At 54.0% G+C, this 14,246-nt stretch overlaps 4 protein-coding genes across 4 annotated transcripts; 1 reads left to right on the forward strand and 3 right to left on the reverse strand.

The window, feature by feature from the left end:
• Positions 1-1,449: 1,449 nt before the first annotated feature.
• Positions 1,450-1,995, forward strand: BKA78DRAFT_351056 (uncharacterized protein; the record flags this gene model as incomplete). The annotated part of the gene is made up of 3 exons (XM_066891093.1): positions 1,450-1,536; positions 1,612-1,751; positions 1,869-1,995. 3 exons carry the CDS (start codon positions 1,450-1,452, stop codon positions 1,993-1,995), a joined length of 354 nt encoding a protein of 117 aa, XP_066746623.1.
• A 246-nt stretch (positions 1,996-2,241) lies between these two features.
• On the reverse strand, positions 2,242-2,664 carry BKA78DRAFT_309186 (uncharacterized protein). Its single transcript, XM_066888012.1, has one exon. The coding sequence runs from the start codon at positions 2,557-2,559 to the stop codon at positions 2,329-2,331; it is 231 nt and encodes a 76-aa protein (XP_066746624.1). The 5' UTR covers positions 2,560-2,664; the 3' UTR covers positions 2,242-2,328.
• A 1,480-nt stretch (positions 2,665-4,144) lies between these two features.
• BKA78DRAFT_351057 (luciferase-like domain-containing protein) lies at positions 4,145-6,229 on the reverse strand (the record flags this gene model as incomplete). Its single annotated transcript, XM_066891094.1, has 4 exons — positions 4,145-4,693; positions 4,797-5,601; positions 5,720-6,071; positions 6,127-6,229. 4 exons carry the CDS (start codon positions 6,227-6,229, stop codon positions 4,145-4,147), a joined length of 1,809 nt encoding a protein of 602 aa, XP_066746625.1.
• A 344-nt stretch (positions 6,230-6,573) lies between these two features.
• BKA78DRAFT_100797 (uncharacterized protein) lies at positions 6,574-13,607 on the reverse strand. Its single transcript, XM_066882068.1, has 3 exons — positions 13,069-13,607; positions 7,234-13,020; positions 6,574-7,182 (listed from the first exon to the last, which is right to left on the reverse strand). The coding sequence occupies exons 1-3, from the start codon at positions 13,364-13,366 to the stop codon at positions 6,857-6,859; spliced, it is 6,411 nt and encodes a 2,136-aa protein (XP_066746626.1). The 5' UTR covers positions 13,367-13,607; the 3' UTR covers positions 6,574-6,856.
• Between the last annotated feature and the right edge of the window lie 639 nt (positions 13,608-14,246).

The raw sequence follows: 14,246 nt of genomic DNA on the forward strand, positions 1-14,246 counted from the left end.
AAATATCTGCCCGTGGAAATGGAGTGGGTAGGAGCTCGAGATGGGATGGACAGTAAGTGCAGTCTGCTCACCTTCTCAGATCCAACGTCGTTCTTTTTACCACGGCGAAGAGTGTCGAGCACGCCATATATCCTCCGCCGTACCTACGCATGTCGTCCACCGGCATTTGATTATGACTGCTAATTTTGAGAGTTGCTTATCTGCTCGCGAAGCTGGGCGGTCCGCTGTAATATTTCTACATTTAGCATTGAAAGTAGGCAAGTACGTCACTGTGCCCAAGTTTTTTTTTCTGCTCGCAACCTCCTCTGCGGGATCGGTTTCCTTTCCCGTCGAGTTCTCGCTACTCTTTTTTTCAAGGTTACGGGCTTGGCTGAGCTTCTTGTTTTCCGGACAGGGATTCGATGAGCGAGCCTGCGATTGAGTTGCTACCTACTCACCTAGCCGCGGGTAGCTGAGTGAGTACTCTACAACAATCCGAAGGCGTTTGGCCGTAGAAGCACGAAGGCTTCCTGACAACGCCGCTACGTTGGAAAATGTCACTCGGGAAAAGAATCCCTCGAACATCACTGGCCTTTTTCACGCCTCGAAATACATATCTGTACCGACCAAACCTGGCCTACCCGCCTCGCCGGCCCTGATTGACCCAAGTATCTCAAACACGCCAACACAAGCTTTCCCTCATGATAAATCAGATCAAAACTCTGAAGTTATCATGCTCCAGTCCACCAAGCGGCGTGCGCGCGGCTCGACGGAAAGACATAAGCTTTGTCGCGCTGTCGGCGAGGGAGGCTCCGTGGAGCCATCCGCGGCTTGATCCCATTCTGCCTGCCTTCCCCCTCAGAACAGCCCACTCACGGCAAAGCAATGGCGGAGACAGTTGCGGAGCTCGGAGAGATGGTCCCGCCGGCGCTCTTTTGGAAATCACCATTGATTGCCGCGCGGTTGCCGATGCCAAAGCCGACAGTTGACGGTTGGCGGTAGGTGGCTGCGTCGTGACGAATGAGTGTGCTGCGTAAGAGGGGAGGAGGACGATTAGAGTGGAGGATAGACGTTGGTGCGCGCTGCCAAACAAGTACCTAGGTTTGTATCCATGCCACGGCTCGGCTCGTAATAAGGCTATCCGTTCTATCCGTTCGGTTTTGCTCGTGTCGGGTGCTGTCTAGACTGTTCCCTTTTGTCTGCTTTCCGTCTCTCTCTGCGTCGTGGATAGCCCTGATGATCGGATTTGCCGTGTGTTCATCGACTTTTGAAGCCGACTGCCCTCGACGGAGACCACATGTTTGAAAATGATAAGTGCATCTCTAGAGCCTCTCTTCATCGCAATATCATCTTCTTTTTTTCACATCTTTTCTCGCTCTATCAAATCTCCTGAGCTCCTGCCTCTCTCGTCTCATGATTTGATCTCAACTCTTGCTTCCACGTACAAAATTTTCATCGACCGTCTTCACAATGCGGACCTCAATAAAACACGAGAAAGGCATGCATACCCGCATCTTTCTCCTCGTCTTCCTCCTGCTGGTCCGTCTTGCGGCAACAGTAAGTAGCATCAGGGGTGTCGCGGCGTGATGAGGATCTCAAGAATATTGTTTGTTGACAAATGTTACAAAATAGGCAGAAGTAGGGCCATTCTACTTTGCAATCGAGTCGCCCGACCCGCCCGGAGACCCGTGGCTGCTGCCGTGCTGCGGCGACAAGATCAAGGGCGGCGACATGTGTGCCGTGGTAAACATTGTGCAGTTTGGCAAGATCACGTACGTTTTCACTCTGCACGCTCTCTCAGCTTATTCAATCTTGGGATCGAGACACATGTAAAGGTCGAGTAGAAAATTAACTTGCTGACTTTCATGCTCCTGGTTGTTGGATTGTAGAGACCAACCACACCTCTGTCTGCAGCGCACCGATGCAAAGAGAAATGGCAACCTCTGCCCTGATCAGAACTGTCGCACGCTACTCAACAAGTACGAGGGCTTCCAGATTTTGGGGCCAAAATGGTGAGTGAGTTTGACAGCTCTTCGTCACCACGGACTTGGCTCCGATGATTCTGTGCTGGATGAAGCAAGATTTGCCCGATGGATCGACTGACAGCGAATGACTGTAGGGCCGGGAACTGCGCGTGTGGTTAGACTCCACAGGACAGATGTTGGTTGCTTCTCTTGCTTTGGAGTCTCGGCACTCAATTCAACTCTTGGGACAATCAAGTTCTGCACCATGATTGGCCATCATAGCATGAACACGTATAATAAGACGATTCCTATACAATGCACGAACGAGAAGCTGACAGTCTCACATTATTTCGCATGACTTTAGCTCCGCGCCACTACTCAAAGCTCACGGCGCCAGAGACACACGAGAGCCAATGACTTGGAATTCAAGCTGGCCAGTGGTACCTGCGTCAAGCAAGGGTGGTGCAAAATTTCTGCCAAATTTCCAAATGGCCGTCTCAAAGCCGTTCAGCTCCGCTCCCCGCAAACCAAGAGCGACAATCGCGACCATCACCTTCCCAAAGAGGTAATAGCGGCTGTCGGTCAAAACCCTCAGCAGCAAATTTCGCAGAAACATGAAACAGAGAGACAAAGATTCAGAAGCGGTGTCGCCCTCCCTGCTTGTACGTGTCGATCGCCATGTTGAACTTGTTTCATCGTCGTCCTCACGTCATCATCACCAGTCGACGACATGTTCAGAGACCGTGCTGGGGTCCCCTCGCAACCGACCCTGGACGCCACCCCCAAACGCCACAGTGAGCGAACCGAGACGGGACCCGCCGCCACAGCACCACACCAAGCTCCGTCATCAACACCACCAGTGCCACCACCAACCAAAGACGTCAGCGGCCCTCTCCCGCACCCACCGTCTCTCGAGTCCCTGAAAATCCCATCCATCAAGGCGTTCAACTTCAATGCCCTTCGCCGCCATTATTCCCGCCGCTAGGACCCTTCTCGCCGCAATATTGAGGCCGACTTTTGGACATAGATTAACTGCGTCATAGCTGCCCGCCGCACCTGCCGTAGCCTTGCTGATCTCTTGTCCACCATGCCGATCGACACGATTTGACACCTACGGACGTACAGTGCAACCACACTTTGCTTCGTCGCGGAACCTGCCAGCCCGGACACGAGCAGCCTGCGGAGCGACGGGTTGGCCAACCATTGCGCATCCATCGTGGTTTGAGGGCATTGCAATCAGACTGCAGCCGGTCAGCAACAACGTCAATCAGCCACCTTCTTCCCCCACCCCACACATGGCGCAGCCTCATCACAGACAGACGCAGCTGCGCATCAAGAGTGCAGGACTTTTACCAAGCATAGGAGCAAACGAGCCGGCAGGGAGCGCGTCGAGACAGACACCGCTGTGGTGATGATCTACACACACCGGTTGCCCGGCTGTTGATTGATTGAGGTTGCCTTGGGCCCCCATGTATACCCGTCCGTCCATGTCATCCTTCGCGCTTGCCCACGTGCCAGCCCACCTGGTAGGTACCTGAATCAGGGCAATCCCCAGTCATGCCCACCGGTGGAGAACCGTCTATATCAAGCACCTCACGATGATGATGATGTCGATGGTGGTTGGCCGCGATAAGGTCTACCTACCTTCCGGGCTGTGCATTGCATCAGATGGGAGACCTGGTGGCGAAAAAAAAAAACCTGGGGATCGTGAGAGCAGGAGCTGGGATCTGGCGATGAGTTTTGGAAGGATTCCTACGTTGCCTACGTCACGGAGCGGATGCTGCGGAGCGAAATGGGTGGACTGAGGGTAGTCTGGTGTTGAGGTGGTCGCCGTGGATGGACGCATGACTGTAGGGAGCGTGAGGGAGGGAGCGAGGACATGCGGGATGGGTGCGGAGGGCAGTGGGCCAAAGTTGTTGTTCTGTGACGACATTATCGATTGATATTGACGTTGGGTAGATTGAGAAAGGGAGCCAAGTCTTTGCAATTGTCGACTGCCCGGCCGTCAAAGAGAAAGCAAGCCAAGGGAAGCATCTACCACGTTTGCTTTGATACACCATGCAAGCGCGTAGCATTCCACTGAATGGAGCTTTCCAGATTGTCCTTGTCATCTAGTATCCCACTGCCATCAACACCAACTCATTTCACAGCTTGACGGTTCTTTATTTTTCGTCAACCAATCACAAAATTCTGCTTTCTTATCAATCAATCCGGAGTGAAAGAGAGTCAAAGCCAAAATCGAAAATGTTGTTGAAGCTCTTCTTGCCTCCAAGCCCTGTCGACGTCTGGCTAGGCGCAGGCTTGACACCGTTGATGCCGTTGACTCCCCTGGCTCCATTGGCCCCCTCCACTTCGCCAGACACGGATGGGGTGTAAGCATACGATGAACCGTTGGTCGCTGCAGGGGCATGGGAGACACCGTTAGAATACGCCCCAGAAGCACCAGCCCCCTGACGAGCATTCGCCAAACCGCCTGCAAGACTAGAAAACGGTTTCGAGCTCCTCGCCGTATTGGCAGGGGACGCAACGGACGAAAAGGGCTTCGAGCTGCTCTCCTGCCACTTTGGCGCTCTCCAGAGATAGTTGGACGCCGGGTGGTCGGCTGCGGGGAGGCTCTGGCCCGCCTTGCCAGAGATGAATTCGCGGAGCGTGCCGCCCTGCGGACCCTCGTGGAAGATGCCCCGTCTGCGGAGCTCTGGGATCAAGAGCTCGGAAATGTCGACGAAGGATTGCGGCAGGATGGCGTATGCCTGTCGAGTGAAACGTCAGTGTGTGCAATTCGAGCAAGTCAAGCAGTAAGGCTGCTGGACACCACCACGACGTGGTGAAAAAAGAGACGTAGGGAAAGCTTACAATGTTGAACCCATCCAGATCCGACTCCTCGATCCAGCGCTCCAACTCATCCGCGACGTTCTCCGGAGATCCGACTATGGTGCCGCCCAGTCCGCCAATTGTGACGCTCTCGGCCAGCACCTTCTTGGTCCACTTGCCGACCTTGGGCTTGTGCTTGCCCAGCGCCTCCATGTAGCTGCGGATGGCATTTGTCTCGACAACACGAAGCTCCTCGTCGTCACGGTACTTGGCCATGTCGTAGCCGGTCCAGCCGCCAAACAGGGCCAGCGCGCCCTCCGTGTCGCCATAGGAAGCGTACTCTTCGAACTTGGCCTCGGCCTCCTCCTGCGTGCGCCCCAGCACGATGCAAATCTTGCTCAGCACCTTGATGCTCTGCGGGTCGCGGCCAGCCTTCTTGGCACCCTCGCGAATCGTCTTGACGAAGCTGGCGCAGCTGGCTGGGTTGTGGCCCGACACAAACACCATCTCGGCGTGCTTGCTCGAAAAAGCCGTGCCGGCCTTCGACGTGCCCGCCTGCATGATGACGGGCACGCGCTGCGGCGATGGCTGGCAAAAGTGCGGGCCCGGCACGTTGAAGTACTTGCCTTCGTGGTTGATTTCGCGCACCCGGCTCGGCTCCGTGTAGACGCCCGTCGCCCGGTCGAGCACCACGGCGTCCTCGCGCCACGACGACTGCCACAGCTTGTACACGACTTCCATGAACTCTTCGGCCATGGCGTACCGCTCGTCGTGGTCCGGCTGCGATGCCATGCCAAGGTTGCGAGCCGCCGCGTCGAGGTAGCCCGTCACCACGTTCCAGCCGACTCTGGTAATGTCAGTTGGCTTTCTCTTTTCTCTTAAAAACGTACGTCAAGACGCGGAGACGAAAAATTTGGAAAACGACGGTAGAAAGAGAAAGTAAATCAAACGAGACAAAAACTCACCGTCCCCCGGTCAAATGGTCCAACGTGCTCATCCTCCTGGCTAGATGATACGGCTGCTCATACGTCGTCGCGACCGTGACGCCAAACCCCAGATTGCGCGTCTGCGCCGCCATGGCCGGAATGACCTGGACAGGCTCGTTGACGGGCCACTGGGCGCCCGACGCAATGGCTGGGTCGAGGTTGCGCGGGCCCTTGTACACGTCGTAGCCGCCTAGCACGTCGGCGATGAACATGGCGTGGAAGCCGCCTTCGTCGAGCAGCTGTGCCAGCTTGATCCAGTGGTGCACGCTGTTGAAGTTCATCGACTCGTCCGACGGGTGCTTCCAGAGTCCTGGCGATTGGTGTCCGCTGCCTGTGGGGTTGCGTGTGAGTGGTGTGTCTGAAAAGGGATGGTGTTGCCAACTTACACATTTCGACAAAGGCGTTGAGAATCATCTTCTTCTTGGGCTTCTCGCTGTCATTGGCAGAGCCATTGGCTCCATACGAGCCGTTCGTTGTCGCCGTGACCATTGTTGCGTGGTGGCAGTGGTGTGGATCGACGTCACCAACAAGACACTTTTCGTATAGCTAAGCAGAATTCTTGCAACCCAAAAGCCAGCAACACTTCAAACTCGTCGAACTCGTATTCTCTTCTGTGCCTAGGTCAAAAGTCAAGTTCTTAAGCCAGTCGTTGTGAGGTTCGTTGGTGGTGATGACGAAACACACGTGACCGCTTGCACCATCGTACACTGCGGAGTAGAAAGCAACCCACGCTTCTTACTCGCAGATAGGACCCGCTGTGCCCGCTAATTGGTAGACTACAAAGGTGGGATGCGGCAAGAACCACTGGACCTGAGTTTGGACAAAGTTTTGCGGCGTGGTAGGCATTGGCCTCGTTCGTACATTCCCACGATATTCTCTCTCCGTGAAAAGCGTAGGTAGCCCTGCATTTCAACTCCCTATAAACCACATTATCGTATTCTACGCAAAAGAGCAAATAAACGCAGGCCAATCCACCCAATGATGCGCCTCCGCTATGCCTGATCCCATCGTAAAATCAGGGCACAAAAGGCCGGACATGCTCATCAGAAAACCGCCCCCGACGTGAAAGAAAGGTGACGAGGACAAAAAGGAAACCGTCATAACAGCCATCATCGCTCACTCAACTTGAACCACCGTGCCATCCTGCGCCTGCAAAAGCTCTTCCCCACCAGCTTGCTCTCTCCCCTTGTCCGAGTCAATAGGTGGCGGACCACCGCCGTGCAGCAGGTTCGACTTGCTCGTCTCGTGCGCTTGTGCCTGCGCCTGAACTGCTGTCGTGTTGAAGGCGTGCCAAAAGTCTGGGGCCTGTAGAATATATGTCGACATGGCCACACGGAACCTCTGCCTGTAGTCCTTGGGACTAGTGACCGTCGGCTTGTTTTTGCCACGATCTTTAATCCACGTCTCGAGCTTCTTGTCCCAAGTGTATGTGCGGATACAGTCTGAATATCGTGTTAGTACAGAGAATCCATATTAGTTTGTTAAGAGCTTACCAATGATACCGACGACGATCTCCCTGTCTGCGTCGTTGAAACCGGCCATCAGACTGTAGTCCATGACATTCTGCTTGGACAGAAAAAGCGTGTCGTTGTAGACACTCAACGAGAGCGTCTTCTTTGTATGCTCTCGAACAAAGATTGGCTTCTCGAAGATGATGTCAACCAAGTTCTCATCAAGAAGCACCTCGTCTTGCTCGCCGGTGCTCTGAATTTTTCTGTTGCGCATCGAGCCCTTCAGATCGAATCGCCGAAGATCGTTGCCACGGTCGTAAAACAGATTTTCCATGACCAGCATGAAGCAATCAAAGTCACGACCTGACGCTGGGTTTTTGATCGTCACCTGGAACAGGCCGAACATTTTGGCAATCACCGACGGAAGGTTGTTGAACAGGTTTTGATGCGTGAATGAGAAGTAGTCGGGGGCAAACTTGAAAAAGGCGTTGACCTCAACGGAGGACAGCGATTTGAGGACAAAACGGTCATCCAGGGTTTTGAGGAAAAGTGACTTTGTCTTACCACCCTTGGAATCCCATTTCAAACAGCGTGAGAGCGACTCGACGAACCGATCGGCAACGCCACATTTGCGGCGCAGAGCGTCAAATGATTGAGCGTAGAAAATCTTGCACGTAGCCCGTACGCCTCTGTTCTGGAAAACGTATTTGATGTTGGTGTTGGACTTGTGCCTCAGGTTTCGTTCGATGTTTTCGTCCTCAATGATAGCTGGATCGTGTTCACCAGTCTCGCTAACACCCGTCTCAAATCGGAATTCCTTGAGCTTTGCCTGATAATCCGCGCTGGACAGTGCAAGCGCAATGATGGAGCTGGGTTCGTCCTCGCGAACAATGATATCGGAATCCTCCCAGACGTGCTCAATGGGGGCAAAGGGATAGTCGAGAGGAGTCCAGCCGCTCGCGGAGCGCTCCGACCAAAAGTTGTTCAGCATCTTCATCATGAAGCTCTTTTCGTGCTTTGGCAGATCCACGCTCAAGTCCATCGAGGAATCCATTGTGGGTAGGCTTTGCGAGTCGTCGCCAATGTCAGGAATTCCAATGTCCTCAAGCAGGCTGTGTTCGACATCGCTTGCCTCGGCCTCAGCGTCAGATGGGAGATGGAGGCTTGCAGAGTCGGTGACGCTCTCACCACCATCAACGGGTCTGACAACTCCAGAAGAATCAGGATGGTGCTCTTCGGCAGAGGATCGCGATTCGTTGGTGGGCTCCGTCGTAGACGTATACCCGCTCTCGTCAAGAGCGCTTGTGTCAGCACTGGATCTTTGTGGCGGACTAGTGCCGGCCAGATCTTCATCGGGCTCCCTTTCTTGGGCGGCATCACGAGCGTCTCGATATACTTCGACAATGGGTTTCGAAGATGCAAGCGGATACGCTCGTGCTTGACGACTCTTTGCTGCTCTTTGGTGGCGTTCCTTCAGACGTTGCCTCTCAAACTCTTTACTGAGTTGTTCGAAATGCTTGGCAAGAGTGGACACCTTGGTGTTTTGCTGCTTGGTAGGGATCGATCGCGGGATCATTGATGATTTGTTTGCTCTCAAGGTGCCGCCAAGGCTACCCAGCCGCTTCGACATGCGCTCTTCAAGCGCACGAGCAGTCTCTACAAAGCTTGGCTTCCCCGCGTCTGACTTCCCATTTTCTGCCAGGCTAGCCCCATTGCTTGAAGGGGTTGCTGAGTTCTGCTGTTGGATGCGAGTCATGCCAGTCGCTGATTGAGTTCGGTTCAAGAGAGTCGAACCAACCTCACGCTTGGTCATGTCCGTCAGTCTTGGTATGCGAGATTCGTGAGCTGCGTCCGTTGAGTCCTGAACGTCGGCATGTCCACGCATCTGCTCAACAATGTCCGAAATGCCACGCGATAAAGGCACCGGCGGGATGATGGTCGATGTTGTAGCTGATGTTGCAGAACTACGTGAAAGGTCACCTGCCGCAGCGGAAGCCTGTAGTTCAGGGTGGGAGGGCATGTGCTGTCCTGAAGCACCTTTTGGCGAACCTGGGGAGCCCGCCGAAACAGCCAGGTCGAGATGACGCACATCCTCTCTATCCACGGCTTGAGACTGGAACTCAAAATTCGGATCTGCGTCGGCCGCTTCGTGCGTTTGCTCAGAAGGCTTCTCTTGCAATTGCTCGCCCTCTGGAAATGGATCGACATCCTTTTTCTCAACCGCACTCTGCTGCTCTACAACCTCTTTCAACATATCTGTTGTTTCCTCAGGGCTCATGCTGCTGGGGGTAGGTTGAATTTTCAGCTTCTCATCATCCATCTTCTCGCCGCCATCAAGCACGGCCGGTGCCTCTTCAACACCCTCCTCGATGGAATTCACCGTCGTCGAGCTCTCATCCCGATCTAGGAAGATCTTCTTGAGCTGCAAAACAGCTAGCCTTTGAATATCCTTCTCACTCGGGAAAAAGGTCTTTTCAAACTTGACAAAGGTGTCGTCCCACGCCAAGGCCTTTTCGTGGATCGCTCGAATGGCCCTGTTCAGCGGGATGATTTCATAGTACCGGCTTCCCATGTATTTGTCTTGCAGCTTTCGCGTCAAAAAGTCTTGCTCTTCATTTGCACGCTTCATCAATCTCTCGACCTCGGCTTTGCATGCTTCAGCCTTCTCAGGAACCACACTTTCGACGCGGATGCTGCGGATGCGGGCCTTGACCGACGTCATGAAGCGGTCCAATCGCTCTTCAATCTTGAGGAATTGCTCGTTCTTCAATTTGAGGTCGCGATCAACCTTCCACGTGACCGTTGGGCGTGGTACAATGACCTCGTAGAGCTGGATCGGGTCGTACTGTATGCGAAGCGCAGTATTGGCAAAGCCAAAGTAACGCACGTGGTTGCGATGGATGTCGTGTGGGCAAATGTCAGCTCGCGGATGCAAGTTCGTGCTCCAATAGGTCAGCTCAAGATATTTGGCAAACGAGTATTTCCACGTGCTCTCAGACATGGGGATAGTCTGTGTCTCTTGTCCGCAGATTCGGCAGCTACTCCACATGAGAATGGTGTTGTGAAGACCACGAATCTTGGACGGATACTTCTCCACCACAACACTCATCTGACCGTCACCGTGTATGTAATGCCGGTGGTGGTCCAGCATTTTCTTCCCGCATCCATTTGCAGTGCATATTTGGGTTGCAGTATAGCACAGGTCTTCGACATACTGGCCGAGGGTGCAATCCGCGGCGAAACCGGCATCCAGATCATGCTCCTTGTAGAATTCGAGGGATATAATTTCGGGGCCAACACAGGGAGTCGACGTGATTGAGTTGACGACGCTGTACAGAACTGCGATTTTTTGGTGGGTGAAGGGGTCGAAAAGGTCGTTGTTTGCCGCGAGGTACATTTCCCACTGCCTCTTTTGGGTCTGGTAGTTGTGCATGGCCTTGTCGTATTCGGCGTCGTGCACGGCGTGCAAGAAGTCCCGCACTTGTCTTGATGCCTTGTCGACGAGAGAGTGCACCATCTCCGGCTGAACAAGCTCGAATGTCTGATTCGGTTCGAGTTCACGCTTCTCATCTTCCTGATCATCTTCCTCACCGTAGCGATCCCTCAGGCGCTTCAAATATTCCAAACGCCGCTCTTGCTCTCGCGCTTGCGTCAAGAGGTACGGTTGAGAGAATTTGATAAACGGCGAGGCCGATAGAATCTTGGTCTTGTGCTTCTCGACCATGTCTCCGTAGAACGAAGGCATGGGGACATCTTCGGGGACAGAGAGCTCTTCGTCTGCCGGTGTTTCTGAAGGCGACGCATTTTTCTCAGCATCCGTCTCACTGTCAGACGAAGCAGCCGTGGATCTTCCATCTTGAACGCCTGGTACTCGTAGTAGATTGTTTTTCTTTTCCAGAGCACTAGGTTGCTTTACCTGGCCGCCGGCGCTAGTAAGCTGCTCGCGACTTTTAAGCTCCGTATGGATTGTCGAAGGAATCAGAACGAACTCGTCCCGCATTAAGCAGGTCTCCAACTTGAGGTTGTAGACGACATAACACAAGAATTCGGTGATTTGCTTAAGCTTCCGGAGGGTTGCAACTTCTGCGCCACGAAGCACGATGGTACAGCCAAGCTCCATTTTACATCCTGAAAGGTAAATGTACGTCTTTTTGACGCGACCGTGAACGTAGGTCTTGACATCGAAGCTTTGACACTGGCCCAGATGTGATGGATCCGTGGCAAGCTTGTCGATTGACGAGATCATGCGTATCTGGAGACATCGCGCGACAGCATTCAAGACGGAGGGCTTGACGTTGTAGACGACAGTAATGTGATTTTCTTCCAAGTATTGGAGGGCGAGTCCCGAGACATTGCGCTGAACCAATAGGACCTGAGGGTTAAGCGCAGCGATCCTGCCAACCAGGTTACGCAGGAATTCTCTTTCCTGTGCAATGACGGGCTCGAGGCTCATAAAGTGTTGCTGGTGACGTGCATATTCTATTGCAAAGGTAACAATGAGCACACGCGGCTGAGGTATGCTCCGAGGCATGCTCTTCAGTGCAACATTCTTTGTGAAGACCACGCCCGAAATGTATGAGGTATCGCCAGGCCTGCCTCCAGGAATCTTCTTGAGTTTGATGTAGTGTCGAATGTCGATGTCGTCGCTGCGCTGGACATCGGGATTGACGTCATCGGTGCATCTCAGCAGGATGGGCATCAGAGCTTTTTCCCAGCTGGAGACGTTTGGAATCTTGGCATCCTGAACCATTTGCCGCAGCAACTTGCGAACGTGCTGCAAGCTGGCTCGATTCAGTTCCACGGCAGGGGCGTGTTGGCCATGCATGGAAGCGCTTCGAACCATTTTGGAACCCCCACCGCTGACCTGAGCAAGTGTTTGAAGAGCTCCAGATTGCCCACCGACAAAGTTCCCAAGACTGATACCAAAGGGCTTCAGCAGACTGTTGCTCTTGGCTCGCCTGGGCGACGGTCGATGCGTAACGCTGCTCACGCTGAGGTTGCGTCGGCGGTTGAAGCGAGGCGCGTGCCGACTGGAAATGCTGAGTGAATCCGAATCGCGTGCTGGCGCAGCCAACTGGCTTGCTATGCTTCGGTCACCTGCACGCGATTTGCCTTTCTTGATTGCGGCCAGCAATCCACCAAGCCCTGTCTCGCCACTATGACTAGCATCGTGGTGGTCGTTACTCAACGTTGCAAAGATGTTGGGGTGCTCCTCCTCGCTTGATTCCTCGTCCGACATGAAGGCGGCCAAATCGGGGTCGATGATGCTATCGTTGTGAAACGCTGGCAAAGATCGTTTGTCGAGCTCCTCAGTTTGGTGACGATGGAACGGTGCTCGATCATCCTTCATGCTTCGCATATGCTGGTGTTTGGAATGATGGCGCCTATGACCAGAAGAAGACAATGGTCTCATGCTGAGAGATCGTAATGATCTGGAAGAGCTGGGCCGGGGTAGCATCGTGTGTCCGGCGTTGAATTCAATCACAGCGGAACGCATGCGCTTTTCTCCCGGCTTTCGAGATGTGGGTATGCCCATCGTCGGAGCACCAATCTTGGTGTGATCTCGTCCCTTGTAATTTTCGTTTCCAGCTTGAGCACCCTTCAAGGCGTCGGTTTCTATAGAGTCTCTGCGGTCAATCTGTCTCGAAATGGCCTCGCTTTCAAACAGCGAACTTTGGTCTGCGTCCTCTGAGTAATCTGACGAATCATCGTCGTTGCCATTGATGATGGCCTCGCAAGGTTTGCAAACGCGAATATTTCCAGACTGGCCAAAGACTTTACCTGAAACCAGGGATGTGCATTTGGAATCAAAGATCTGACCGCAGGTCCCTAACAAATGTTAAAAAACAATACAAGAACGATTTGGCCAAGACTTACGGCAATGGTGCTTGCGCCTGAAGGTCGAGAAAACCTCGCCACAGTAGAAACAGTCTTTGGCATTCTCGTCTCTCATCCAAAACTCTTTGCCCAAAACCCTTCGCTTCATCTGGGCGAGGGTGGTCCCGCTGCGGAACTCGGGCTGCCTACTCTGCGAGGTCGAGCGCGGCGCCTCCTCGGGCGGCTGTGCTGAAGCATTTCGTGCCGGAACTTGGGTGGTCACAGAACTGATGCCATCTGAAGAAGAAGCACGCGAGGGACGGTACCCAGGAAGATGGGACGGGCCTATCGACACCATCGGGGGCCGCGGAGTGGTTTGCTGGGCAGACGTGGAGGGTTCAATCGGACCAGAGGAGACGGTCTTCTCGTGGAGGGAGTCGTTGGAGGTGTTTGGTAGTTTTGGAGGGGCTTCATTGGGCTGATTCAGCAGCGCCGTCTGTGCGACTTGACTGTTTTTTCTTGTGAGAGGTGCAGAATGAACGGCTGGTGGCGGCTGCCCCTGTGTGACGTCCAGACGATTGGACCACGTAGCTCCTGCCTCGGTCGGCAGCGGTTCGTCGACGAGCAGGACGTCGTCCTCCCCAAAGACGCTCGAGCTGTCATCTTCCGAGACGCGGTGGATGAGGCTGGGCCGTGAAGGATCCAGCGACTCGGGTGCATGGCTCCGGGGAATGCTCCGGCGGAGATCAGCAGGGGAATGTGCATGCCGGTCCAGTTGCGATGACGTTGTAGAGTTGCTAGCACGCCTGCTGTGGTGTAGGTCTGACGTGGAGTCGGACCTCGAGCCAGTACGCGACTGCCCCGCAACATGTTCTACAGGAGCGAGCGCAGACAGAGGTTTAGCCTTGGGTTGAAACATCAGAGGTGATTGAGGCGTGCTTGCAGACGTGGACGAAGAAACAGCCGCTTTGGGGGTATTCAGGTTCTCAGAAGGATGGGAGGTTGGGGCATCTTTGAATGAGGGCACGAGAGGGGACTGCAGATGGGAGGTTGGTGTCGACAGAAGCACCGGCGAGGATACAGCAGTCCCTGCTGCGCTCTTGGTTGATTTTCTCTTCCCATCTGTCCTCGTGCTGGAGATGGAGGCGTCGCTATCGTAGCCCGTTGAACTCGGTGGACCGCCTTCACTTTCCCTCCGTCTTCCTACCGACGTTTTGAACCTATTATATAACCCGCTC

Source organism: Phyllosticta capitalensis (genome assembly GCF_038381095.1).
Source record: "Phyllosticta capitalensis strain CBS 128856 chromosome Unknown BKA78scaffold_3, whole genome shotgun sequence".
NCBI classification, from domain to species: Eukaryota; Fungi; Ascomycota; class Dothideomycetes; order Botryosphaeriales; family Phyllostictaceae; genus Phyllosticta; species Phyllosticta capitalensis.